The 14,001-nt window shown below is 42.4% G+C and overlaps 1 protein-coding gene across 2 annotated transcripts in view; it reads right to left on the reverse strand.

The window, feature by feature from the left end:
• Positions 1–14,001, reverse strand: part of LOC126101097 (protein AF-9-like) — a 46,656-nt gene that overhangs the window by 11,993 nt on the left and 20,662 nt on the right. For both annotated transcript variants that reach the window (XM_049911774.1, XM_049911773.1), the window contains exon 3: positions 2,292–2,567. In XM_049911774.1, the coding sequence (XP_049767731.1) occupies positions 2,292–2,567 (276 nt within the window). The remainder of the gene's footprint in view (positions 1–2,291; positions 2,568–14,001) is intronic.

Below are 14,001 nucleotides of genomic sequence, written 5' to 3' on the forward strand. Positions count from 1 at the left end.
GAACACCATATTTCAGGTATTGCCTCTCACCACGGATTGCGCCATGGCCGACGGCCTCCACTCTACGGCCGAGAGCAGCGGCGTTTGCTTAAGAGTTTCCAGCAACACTGCGGGAAATAATCGCAGATATCCATGTGGGACGTATGGCGAATTTATCAAGTTGGGATAGTGCGGCGAAATATGGCATTAGTGGACCTCGGCAACAGACCATCGACACGAGTACCTCCAGGAAGAGTACGACACCGCTTCAGCTGGGGTCGTGACCCCATTGATTGAATCCTACAGGTCTGGAAAATAGTGGCATGGTCAGATGAGCGCCGATTTCAGTTAAGAGCCGATTGTAGGATCGAGTGTAGTGCAGACCCCACGAAGCCATAGACCTAAGTTATCAAGGCACTGTGCAAGCTGGTGGTGGTTCCACTATGTGGGCAGTATGTCGAATGGACCGGATGCTCTGATACAACTGAATGGATCATTGACTGGAAATGTTTATGTTCATCTGCTTTGAAACTATTTGCAGCCATTTATGAATTTTTCACCACTTTAAGGATATTCTTGACAATTCGAGCTAATTATTTGGTCTCCCACACCGCCTGTCATTAATCCTATTTAGCATGTATGGGACGTAATGTAGAGGTCATTTCTTGACTAACATCCTTCACCAGCAACACTTTTGAAATTATAGACGCCTACATCTACATACATACTATGCAATCCACCATACTGTGCGTGGCGGAGGGTACCTCGTACCACAACTAGCATCTCTACCTGTTCCACTCCGAAAAAGAACGAGGGAAAAATGGCAGCCTTTATGCCTCTGTACAAACCCTAATCAATTATCTTTGTGGTCTTTCCGCGAAATGTAAGTTGGCGGCAGATAAATTTTACTGCAGTCAGACTCAAATGCTGGTTCTCTAAATTTCCTCAGTAGCAATTCACGAAAAGAACGCTTCCTTTCCTCCAGAGACTCCCACCCGAAGTCCTGAAGCATTTCCGTAACACTCGCGTGATGATAAAAGCTACCAGTAACAAATCTAGCAGCCCGCCTCTTAATTCCTTCTATGTGCTCCCTCAATCCGACCTGACAGGGATCCCAAACGCTCGAGCAGTGCTCAAGAATAGGTCGTATTAGTGTTTTATAAGCGGTCTCCTTTTACAGATGACCCACATCTTCCCAAAATTCTACCAATGAACCGAAGACGACTATCTGCCTTCCCCAAAACTGCCATTACATGCTTGTCCCACTTTATATCGCTCTGCAAAGTTACGCCCAAATATTTAATCGACGTGACTCTGAAGCGCTACATTACTAATGGAGTATTCAAACATTACGGGATTCTTTTTCTTATTCATCTGCATTAATTTACATTTATCTATATTTAGAGTTAGCTGCCATTATTTTCACCAATCACAAATCCTGTCCAAGTCATCTTGTATCCTCCTACAGTCACTCAACGACTACACCTTCCCGTACAACACAGCATCAGCAAACAGCCGCATATTGCTATGCACCCTATCCAAAAGATCATTTATGTAGATAAAAAACAACAGCGGACCTACCACACTTCCCTGAGGCACTCCAGATGATACCCTCACCTTCGATCAACACTCACCATCGAGGACAACCTACTGTGTTCTATTACTTAAGAAGTCTTCGAGCCACTCACATATTTGGGAACCAATCCCATATCCTCGTACCTTAGTTAGGAGTCTGCAGTAGGGCACCGAGTGAAACGCTTTCCGGAAGTCAAGGAATATGGCATCCCGTCTGATACCCTTCATCCATGGTTCGCAAGATATCATGTGAGAAAAGGGCTTTTTGCGTTTCGCAGGAGCGATGCTTTCTAAAGCCATGCTGATGCATGGACAGCAACTTCTGTCTCAAGGAAATTCATTATATTCGAACTGAGAATATGTTCGAGAATCCTGCAACAAACCCATGTTAACGATATTGGCCTGTAATTTTGACGATCCGTCCTTCTACCCTTATTATATACAGTCGTCAACTGCGCTTTTTTCCGGTCGCTCGGGACTTAACGTTAGGCAAGAGATTCGCGATTAAGGCAGCATGGCTCAATATTTCCGCAGCGGACTTGCGGACTTCATGGCTCGTGGAATTGCCGCACCACACTATGCACGATTTTGGAAGGTGTCTCACGACTTTGATGACGTAGGCTTCAATTTCTACTTTGAGATAACATATTATCACAGGTGAAGTCGTGGAGGGTACATTCAACTAAGACCGATGGCAGAGGTAGGACAGCTCATAGTGAGAGGGAGGCGCAGCTTACCGACACCTTCGGTGATTGGGACGTTGACGGGAGGGACGCCGGCCCAGCGCAAGGCTTGGATGACGCAGCCGAGCGCCTTGTCTGCTACGACCAGCACGCGCTGCCCCAGGGGCAACTCCATGAGGCGGCGGCCCCTCTGCTGCAGGAACTGCCGCGAGAGCCGCAGCGCCCTAGACGTCAGAGAGGCCGTCGTGGGCGACGTGTCCCTTCGCGGCCGGGGCCCGCTCTGCCGCTCTCGAGGTCGCGACTGGCGCCCCTGCTCCAGCTCTGTGGTGCCTGCAAAGTAGTAGTAGTAGTAGTAGCAGCAGCAGCAGCAGCAGTGGTGGTAGAGCCCTGTGTCACTTACACAGCGGTGATGGACCGGAATTCTAACAAGGAGAAGCCACGACGCTGGGTTTACAGATTTACTTCGAATTTTGTACACCTTTAGTAGGCCATCAAAACAATGTTCAAGTTGCAAGCTGCACTACTCTGTCGACTCCAGAAAATCTCAACATGAGTCTTATGTAACTGATGCAACTGTGCATAGGTGCTGGACGTTTGAGATTATGGTGGTCAAGTGATTAGCGTTCGAGTTTGCTAAGACGAATGCGTCTGAGGCGATGGTTCGACTCTCGCTCGAACTATATTGTAATTATATTTTTTCCGTCACTTGCCATTTTATTTATGACATTTGAGTGTTAACATAATGAAAGAATGTATATTTACTTGTAGTAGATTTCCATGTCCGTATAACAAATATTACCCTACAATGTATGACGTCGAGAGCACATCCGACCAATAATTTTACATTACTCGTTCTCTGTAATATTGTGAGTAACGTCATTCGCATCATTATTTACCGAGGTTTGATTTGGGCGTTCCGAGTCTGCTCCTTGTCTTGGAAATTTAACTAACAGTAAATAATGTGGTTCATGGTGTGCGTTCCTGTTGTGTCCTAGTTCATGAACCATGGGCAACGTATGAGTGGCCAAGTAAGTAGTCCTATCAGTCGGGATACCAGTTACTTTGGAATAAGGCTGGGCATCTGTCATATTCTGAGGCGTTGTCACCTTTGTGCTCAGACGGCAGAGACTACCAAATCCACCGGTTAGTCCCTCAACCTTTAGGGGTAAAACTCAATGGGACCCGGGGCAAGTAAGGCTAGCAACCTGCTTCCCTCGTCCTTTAAATATGATGCTGGCAACAATCAGAGCAAAATGCCTCGAACCTTTGGAGGTGATGGAGTCCCATCTCTAATTGACAAACCAGGGACTCCTAAGATACGACTCGGCAAACGAATGGTAACGAGATGGGGCGCTATTAATATCAATGGGGGCTACTCTAGGGAAAAGGTAGAGCTGGCAGAGGCTGCTAGTAAGATGGGGCTGGACGTTTTAGCTGTTAATGACATTCGGCTAAGAGGCGAGAAAGAAGAGGAAGTGGGAGAATAGAAGGTCTACCTGTCAGGAGTCAAAGCAGGAAAAGCAGAATGGGGTGTAGGGCGTTACATCAAGAAAGAAATGGAACCCAGCGTAGTTGCAATAAGGTATGTAAACGAACGACTGATATGGATAGATTTGACAGTGTCTAGCAAGAAAATTAGGATTGTGTCAGTATATTCGCATTGTGAAGGGACAGATCAAGATAAGATGGATAGTTTTTATGAGGCACTCAGTGATGTAGTAGTTAGAGTAAAGGGACAGTGTTCTTCTCATGGGTGATTTTAATGCCAGGATTGGAAATCGAACAGAAGGGTATGAAAAGGTTATCGGTAAATTTGGAGAGAATATGGAGGCCAACAGGAACGGGAAACAACTCTTGGATTTCTCTGCTAGTATGGGCTTAGTAATCACCAACTCCTTTTTTAAACGTAAGAACATTCACCGGTATACTTGGGAAGGCAGGGGAACCAGAGCTGTCATTGACTATATAACAACAGACCAAGAATTCAGGAAGGCTGCGAGGGACAGTGTATTCAGGGGATTCTTTGATGACACTGATCACTAATCTGCAGTGAAATTGGTATTGTGAGGCCGAAAGTGTAGGAGGTCAGGTCCATATGTCTGAGGGTAAGAGTGGAGAAACTTCAGGATAAGGAAATCAGGCACAACTACATAACAGTGATCTCAGAAAGGTACCAGTTAGTTGAATGTAGTCAATTACAGTCATTGGAAAAGGAATGAACAAGGTGCAGGGCACAGTACTAGAAGTGGCTAAAGAATGTCTTGGAACAGTAGTGTGTAAAGGTAGGATGAAGCAGACATCTTTGTGGAATGACACAGTCAAGGCAGCCTGTAAAAGGAAAAACAAGGTGTATCAAAAATGGCTACATACTAGAATTCAGGTAGACAGAGAAAGTTACGTTGAAGAAAGAAACAAAGCCAAACAGGTAATTGCAGCATCCAAGAAGAAATCTTGAGAAGACTTTGGAAACAGGTTGGAGACTTTGGGTCAAGCTGCTGGAAAACCATTCTGGAGTGTAATTAGCAGTCTTCGAAAGGGAGGTAAGAAGGAAATGAGTATTTTGGACAGGTCAGGAAAACTGCTGGTGAATCCTGTTGACGCCTTGGGCAGATGAAGGGAAGATTTTGAAGAGTTGCTCAATGTGTGTGAAAATACGATCAGTAATGTTTCATATTCCGATGTACAATGGGATAGGAATTATGGAAACAGGATCACATTTGAGGAAGTAGAGAAAATGGTCAATAGATTGCAGTGCAATAAAGCGGATGGAGTGGATGAAATTAAGTCGGAACCCATCAAATACAGTGGAATATCAGGTCTTAAATGGCTACACAGGATAATTGAAATGGCGGGGACCGGTTCCATCAGACTGGACGAAAGCAGTAATCACACCGATCTGTAAACATGGAAACAGAAGATTGCAACAACTACGGAGGTATATCTTTAATCAGCGTTGTGGGTAGATTCTTCTCAGATATTGTTAAAAGGAAAGTACGAGTATTATTTGAGGACCAATTTGATGAAAATCAGTGTGGGTTTAGGCCTCTAAGAGGTTGCCAGGACCAGATCTTTAGCTTACGGCAAATAATGGAGAAGTGTTACGAGTGGAATAGGTAATTGTATCTATGCTTTATAGATCTAGAAAAGGCGTATGACCCGGTTACTAGGAGGAAGTAATTGTCTATTCTACGAGATTATGGTATAGGAGGCAAATTTTTCCAAGCAATTAAAGGTCTTTACATAGATAGTCAGGCAGCACTGATGACTTAGCCGTGATGGCAAATTCGATTGAAAGTTTGCAAAGTAATATTTCAGAGCTAGATCAGAAATGTAAGGACTATGGTATGAAGATTAGCATCTCCAAAACGAAAGTAATGTCAGTGGCAAAGAGATATAAACGAATTGAGTGCCAAATAGGGGGAACAAAGTTAGAACAGGTGGACGGTTTCAAGTACTTAGGATGCATATTCTCACTGGATGGCAACATAGTAAAAGAACTGGAAGAGAGGTGTAGCAAAGCTAATGCAGTGAGCTCTCAGCTACTATCTACTCTCTTCTGCAAGAAGGAAGTCAGTACCAAGACTGACTTATCTGTGCACTGTTCAATCTTTCGACCAACTTTGTTGTATGGGAGCGAAAGCTGGGTGGATTCAGGTTACCTTAATGATAAGGTTGAGGTTACAGATATGAAAGTAGCTAGAATGATTGCAGGTGCTAGTAGATGGGAACAATGGCAGGAGGGTGTCCACAATGAGGAAATAAAAAACCTGGGAATGAACTATATAGATGTAGCAGTCAGGGAGAGCAGGCTTAGATGGTGGGGTCATGTTACACGCATGGGAGGAGCAAGGTTACCCAAGAGACTCATGGGTACAGCAGAAGAGGGTAGGAGGAGTCGGGGGTAGACCAAGGAGAAGGTACCTGGATTCGGTTAAGAATGATTTTGAAGTAATAGGCTTAACATCAGAAGAGGCACCAATTTTAGCACTGAATAGGGGATCATGGGGGAATTGTATAAAGGGGACTATGCTCGAGACTGAACGCTGAAAGGCATAATTAGTCTTAAATGATGAGTAAATAATGAAAATATGGAATTAACTAAACTTCATATAAATGCACTTTGTTTTCTCATTATATTACCTCTCAAATGTAATAACGTGACCAACGATGAGGAAGTATAGATTAAAAAAGTAATAGCGAGATTCGAACAGTCACTTCATGCAGACGGTCTTAGAACGCGCCAAAGTTAACAGCTTATTTTATCTCGTTTTTGTTATTGTTCGTTGCATTTATTCGGCGCGGACGTCGCTCGACACCCGGTGAAGTTAATTGTCGATCCGTTCACTCAGTTTTTTTTATTACAGGAAGCAGGCAGCTCTGACCTAACACACTGAGCTCCTGTGCCGACATCCGCTAGACCACAGTAACTTTTAACTACCTAGAATGAGATTTTCACTCTGCAGCAGAGTGTGCGCTGATATGAAACTTCCTGGCAGATTAAAACTGCCCGCGAAAGGCAAAGGTCCCGAGTTAGAGTCTTGTTACTACCTGTCTCTCTACATAGACCCATCAGTTGCATAATAGACGTGTAAAATTTCTCTTGCGATTGTGTCGGAATTACCAAAATAGTGCTCCTTACTAATTGCACGTTGTCTTCTTTTAATGGCCTGCTAAAGTTGTATAAAGTGTTAAGTAAATCCGCGATCCCAACGTCGTGGTCTCCCAGTGTAAGTAACAATAGTTTACCTTCGAATGGGCGCGCTCAAGTATGAAGTGCACCAACCACAAACATTGTCGTCTTGAACCGTCCCATTGTTTTACAATCCCAAACCCGTGCTTATTTCTTCAGTTAACAGTGGTAAGCTCCGCTGCCTTACGATCCATGCAAGAAAACGACCGAGATTCAGAGCTAACAGCGTAATTCCACAACGAGGCAGTTGTCTACGATATGATTAGCAATCTAATAAGCGGTGGGCTGGGACCTGCTGCAACGGCACTGTTTCATGTGTGGAGTAGGTCATTACTGTGGGGCTGTATTTCTACATGGATACTCTGCAAATCACATTTAAGTGCCTGGCAGAGGGTTCATCAAACCACCTTCACAATTCTGTTCTTCCAATCTCATATAGCGCGCAGAAATAATGAACACCTGTATCTTTCCGTACGAACTGTGATTTTCGTAATTTTATCGTGGTGATCGTTCCTATGTAGGTCGGTGTCAACAAAATATTTTCGCATTCGGAAGAGAAAGTTTGTGATTGGAATTTCGTGAGGAGATTCCGTCACAACGATAAACGCCTTCCTTTTAATGATATCAAGCCCAAATCCTGTATCATTTCTGTGATACACACTCCCATACTTCGTGATGATAAAAAACGTGCTGCCTTACTTTGAACTTTTTCGATGTACTCCGTCAGTCCTATCTGGTAAGAATCCCACACCGCGCAGCAGTATTCTAGAAGAGGACGGACAAGCGTACTGTAGGCAGCCCCCCTAGTAGATGTTACATTTTTCAAGTGTCCTGCCAATAAAACGCAGTCTTTGGTTAGCCTTCCCCACAACATTTTCTGTGTGTTCCTTCCAATTTAAATTGTTCTTAATTGTAATACCTAGGTATTTAGTTGAATTTACGGCTCTTAGACTTGACTGATTTATCGTGTAACCGAAGTTCCTTTTAGCACTCATGTGGATGACCTCACACTTTCCGTTATTCAGGGTCAACTACCAATTTTCGCACCATTCAGATGTGTTTTGTGAATAGTTTTGCAGTTTGTTTTGATCTCCTGATGACTTAATTAGTCGATACACGACAGCGTCCTCTGCAAACAACCGAGGACGGCTGCTCAGATTGTCTCCCAAATCGTTTATATAGATAAGGAACAGCGAAGGACCTGTAACGCTACCTTGAGAAGACTGATATAATGAATGATTTTATTTTATTGTTTCATGAAATAGTAGTCTAGCTCTTATAATGTAGCTATTTTATCGTCGCTTAATGAAATTGATGAATGATTTTGCTCGTACGTGTTTACCTTAGTAACGGAAAGACAGCTGTTCTTTACAAGTAAGCCACGCGACCGCTCGTGTTACAGAAAAGCAGCGGTCCCCACTCTAAGGTTAAGAACCACAATTTGGAATTGCATATTCTCAGGGCAGCTGTGTTGCCGTGGCCTGTTTCAGGCCGTCGTCAAATTTTATGTTATTTGGATATTGAATTTGTCTACGAGACTTCATGTACTTCCGGTTCAGTTTTTATGCGTCGATTTTCCACGTGTATTCCACACTGATTACAGGAGTGGAGGCGTTGAATGTGACAATGTAGGTAATCCGCCCTTTAACGTTTCCTCCTTGTATTTTCCAATAAATGGATCTGGTCTTGAAGAGGGGGACTCCGTTTCACTGGGATGAGAACAAGAGCTTTCTTACGTTTTGGAAGAGCTGCCGGACATTTAGAGTGGAGGGTCACGCTAATGGGGTGGACAGACAGACAAGTCTTTACAGGGATTGTTGTCCTGGTTCAGCTCCAACGGACTGTGTCGCGGAACGGAAGTGGTATCCTCAGTAGCGAAACTGGTGGAAGGGGAGAGACTGAGACACGTTATGGGACCAAACTGCGAGGTAAGCTGGCCCGCGATTCCGAAGCTAGTCACAGAAGAGTTTCAGCTAAAAGTCTACGGATACAGTCTGGGGAGTCAAATTATAAAATAATGAACATTAAACACAGTGGGAGACAAAAGGGGGAAAAAGGGGGGCTGTCATGGAGTCACAGACCTTGAAGACCGGAAAAGAAGTCCCAACCACAAAAAACCTGCCCCTGCTCCAAGACTAAGGCAGAACCTTAAATCTGGAAACAACCACTTTCACGGAGGGAGCTGCGGAGCAGTTCAGCCATCCCTGAGTAGTCTGCTAGTAATAAATTTAAGGAATCGGGAAGAATATCCGTAGCACGAATGGCCGAAAGAATGGGACATTGCACCAATATGTGGAATACCATCAGTCTGGCTCCACAACCACATTGTGCGGGTGGGTCATTCGAAGTACTGGGCACTAAACTTTGACTAGTTTGCCTCGAGCCCCCACGTGCTATGGCACGAAAACATATGTTTGTTGCACTCAGCTTAACTGAGCGGCCCAGAGTTATAGCTGGTCTCAATGTTTGGCTACGGTTTCCGTCGTAGGGTGTCAGCCCATCTGTCGCAAACTCAATTTTTAAGCTAAAATAAAATATAAAAATGCAGGCAGGTATTGCGGTGGAATTTAAAATGTTGAGTCACGTTCAATTATAATTTGAATAAGTAGATATTTCTATTTTTCAATGTAATCACTAAACACTTCAAATGCAGTGTGAGGAGCTTTTACATAATGGCGTTCTTTAACAACTGATGCTACAACACTTCACTATAAAATTTGTATGTCAAGATCACGGCACTCTACAGTGTTAATTTACGAAAAAACACTTGTCTGCTGTCTTTCACCACTTTACTGCGCTCCACGTGATCGCTTTTGAACGTCAGTATATACGTACTTGCCCATGAACGTGGCTAACAGCCCGCTACTACCCCCACATGCGTAGCACGTCCGGCTCTTAGCGTTGCTCGTAAGTCCTCAAAGATGGCCGCCCTATCCATCCCCGAAACGACTGCCTAATTCAAAACAATGTTTGACAAAAATTAAGAATATTCGAAACAAAAACTTATGATGTATTGAAAAATATGGAAATTTTCCGGGAAATAATTTAAAGTCCAATTTTTTGTATCTGCCACCATTTTTCCACAAATGTTCTTATGGCGTGATTTTTCTTTTCGTGGATTTGTTTATACTGAACATAAGTAAATAAAAATACACTTATCTACTTCTTTAGAACACTGCCGCTAGTTTCGTCTCTAAATTTATTACAAAGAAAAAAATTGTCGAATCAGATATTCCGACCTCTCATTCAAAAAATTGTACACGCTATGCTAAATCTGCTACGATTACTCGATGCAGCTCTACTAGCCACAGATTTACAGAGTACTCGTGTAGATGTCTATGCGTATACTGTAGCACAACTTTAGTGCAGTGTTTGATCCCAACCACCGCTTAAATTTCGAATAAGAAACAGCAATGATGGCCGAAGATTTTCTGTATTAACAGTCTCTTTCTGGCAAAGACTTCAGAGGATCGAGGATAGAGGATCCGGTCACCAGCTTTCTATTGGATTGGTCCCCAGAAGTCAGAAAATTCAGTTGCTATCGACGGCATGATGTTTAGTGCAACGGAAACCACTAAATACAATGTGTATCCACAGGAAATCTGGCCTTTAGTAGCCAAGTGCGTGATCTCTACATTACCCTAAAATTTCGGATTTGTAGCCAAGGCTGATCTCCGGAAGGGAATTGCAAATTGCGAGGTAATCGTATGGGAAAAAAGATGGAATAATGAAAGGGTAACGTACGAGTCGTAGCGTCTATTGTGAAGTTTGAATGCGCTTGGGAAGCAAGAAAAAAAAAATTGAAGACTGGCGACAGAAGGCAGCCATTCCTCAGTATTAAACCTTCGTTTCCAGTTTAAATGTGTGCAGTCATATTTTAATTGCGTGTCAGGATTGCAGGGCAAAGTTCCCTGACTATGGGCAGGAAACTATCAGAAATTTTTTTTAAATTTATTATTTCAGATTAGTACTGATAGTTAAAAGATAATTTAACACACAAGGTAAAGCTCGCACTACAACAGACCAGAACAGTTTTAAGTGTTCTGATATTTATATTGTAATGTCATTGAGTTAAGCACAAATTCACAATGGGTAAACATTTCTTTGCAAAAACAGAAAATTTCTATTCGAGAGGACGACGGTTCAATCCCGCGTCCGGCCATCCTGATTTAGGTTTTCCGTGATTTCCCTAAATCACTCCAGGCGAATGGCGGGATGGTTCCTCTGACAGGGCACGGCCGACTTCCTTCCCCATCCTTCCCTAATCCGATGAGACCGATGACCACGCTGTCTGGTCTCCTTCCCCAAAACAACCAACCAACAGAAAATGTCTGATAGGATAGCAGCAATCGGTGATTTTACAATGTTACTTATAATCCATCTTGAATGCAAAATTTATTGATATGACGGGTTTCGGTTCATCCAGAACCATCTTCAGATCTGCTATTTCTGTTACAGGAGTAACCCGTCCAAATCCACCAACTTGCAAATGCTAAGTCACATCACGTGTGACGTAGCGTGTGAAAGTCGCTGGATTTGGATGGGTTACTCCTGCAACAGAAATATCAGATCTGAAGATGGTTCTGGATGAACCGAAACCGGTCACATCAATAAAAATTTTTGCAATCAAGATGGATTATAAGTAACATTGTATAAAATTGCTTTATCTCAAGACTATACTAGGAGTGTGAATTAAAATACAGGAGAAGCTGCACGGTGCGCAGTCTTATACAGGCGTACTTTACTTTTCACAGTTTAAGCGGTGGTTTAATGTATCGCTCCAGCTTTTTCAACGGAAATGAGCTATTGTATACGCACCTTTTCAGATAGCCTTTATGAGCTACACTGAAACCATCTCAGGTTGCGCCCGCAGTTACTATTCTGGAGAAAAGTGTGTAGACCAGCATAATTTTAAAGTCAATAAGTTAAAAATGTGACATGCTAAATGCTTGCCATACCAGGACTCAAACCGATGACTGTCTTTGACGGTCTTTCGCTGCCTCGTGTTCTACCACCAGATCCAGTACTGAACTATAATGATCTGCAATGTTGTACAATACAAAAGCTGATGCGAAACGTTACTATAAACATTGAATTGTTACATTAAGCAAGAAATTTAAAATGGAGACAATGCCAGAGTACATTTACAATAATCTCTTGCAGAAGATTCTCTGAGCCATGTTTGTTATATAAACTATTTTTATGTTGATATTAAAAACGGCCACATTACTATTCCTAAAATAATTGCAGGTATATTATGTATGTTGAAATTTGTTTTGGATTAAAGTTATTTGACCAAATTTTTGTTTAACCGCACCTAATAACATTACACGTTAAGCTTAATTCATATCCAAGCACGACTACCAATCAACTACCAATCTTAGTACCTCTCCTACAACCAAACTTGCAAAGTTTGGCGTACCTTGTGTCACGAACACCATTGGAAAAAATGCTGCGGATAAATTGCTTAGCCACATTCAGCTGACTGCAAATGAATTTTCTCTCCGAGTCCCGGCCAGTCACCAATTTTCTGCTGTCCATTACATACTGACGATTTAAAAGTAACGCACCGGGATATCCCAGCGCAGTTTCACGTAATGTGAAAAGAGCTGTACACCAGGATAAGGAACTAACATCTGTAATGACACATTCCGACGCAGAGACATACAATACCTTAGAGGCTGCGCCAAAGATTAAATTGAGAGGCATGTAGATTATAAACTTTGTAATGTTCACATTGGATTCTCTTTTGTTTCATACCCCGAGGAGCTAAGGGACACTTTCGATTGTTGCCTTGTGGAGAATGGACGTGATTTTTGGAGTGTGCGGGAAGGCCGCCATATAGTTAGTAATTATGGTTTGTGAAACGAGCAGCTTATTGTGTTGTGAATGAAAAATACTGAGAAGTATCGAAGTGTTACGAAAATTATTTAAAGCGACATAGCATTGCATTGCATTCCTTGATTTCCACCATCTTCGTGAAGTGAACCGATGCCGACTCAGGAAGATACACACGGTCAACAAAGAGAAGAACACCGATGGCGACTAATGAATTAATACTATGGCAGAAAGATCAATTTTACGTCCAAGGTGAGAACTCTGAATAAATCAACAATGACATAGAATTCAAAATCGGAATGGTAAATTATATTACAGGCATATTTCACGCAGCACTGAATTTGTCCGCATTCAAGCCGGTCAATACAGTCCGTAAAAAAGCCCTTCAAAAATTCTGATGTTACAGTTCCATGTCCGTAATTTTTCATCTTTTCAAAAAAACCAATAAATTTAATTTTTTTATTTATTTCGCCACACTGGCGACCGCTGACAGGGACAGTGCTGGTGGAACAAAAAGTACTTGATTGTTGTGCTACAAATGTACTAATTACTGTTTGTTACATGACGCACATGGAAAATGACTAATAAGGTGAAACAATGTTAACTGCATAAACGGATGGCACAATAACCAGAAGGAAGAAGGACAAGGATTTACAAAACTAACGTAATCGTGAGTGACGCAGCTCTGCCGGTATTAAGGTAGGAAAGCGCAAACGCATCCAGCGGCTGCACCTTGGCTCAGCTCCACTTAAAGCAGAACCTTTTCCTTTCCATATTAAAATCCTGGTAGTGTTTGTGGCAACACACAATTACACTTCGATAATTATTTTTTTTATGTTCAACAATTGCAGAATTAGAAGACTTAGTGCGCCATCTTTTAAATTTCCGACGCGCAACAAATAACAATCGTGAGATATTTTTATTAATTCAACTGCGAGAGAATTTAAAGATTTAGATTAACAGTAAAGTACAGATAAAAATAATATCTCCACAATGCAATCGGAGAATTTTAATTTGACAAATGTTCATGGACGCGTCACTGATTCTGACAAGTGACGTAAATGATGACGCAATTAGTTTTTCGGCACAACATAATGTAGAAGTAAATACAATTCAATTGCACTCGACAGGGATTAACAATAACGAACCACTTGCAAATGAAACCTTGTACACAGTCGATGAGGCATCGATTACCAGATCAGATGAAAATATTTCGCGTGAGATCAGTTTTTTTTT

This window comes from Schistocerca cancellata, chromosome 9, assembly GCF_023864275.1.
Source record: "Schistocerca cancellata isolate TAMUIC-IGC-003103 chromosome 9, iqSchCanc2.1, whole genome shotgun sequence".
NCBI classification, from domain to species: Eukaryota; Metazoa; Arthropoda; class Insecta; order Orthoptera; family Acrididae; genus Schistocerca; species Schistocerca cancellata.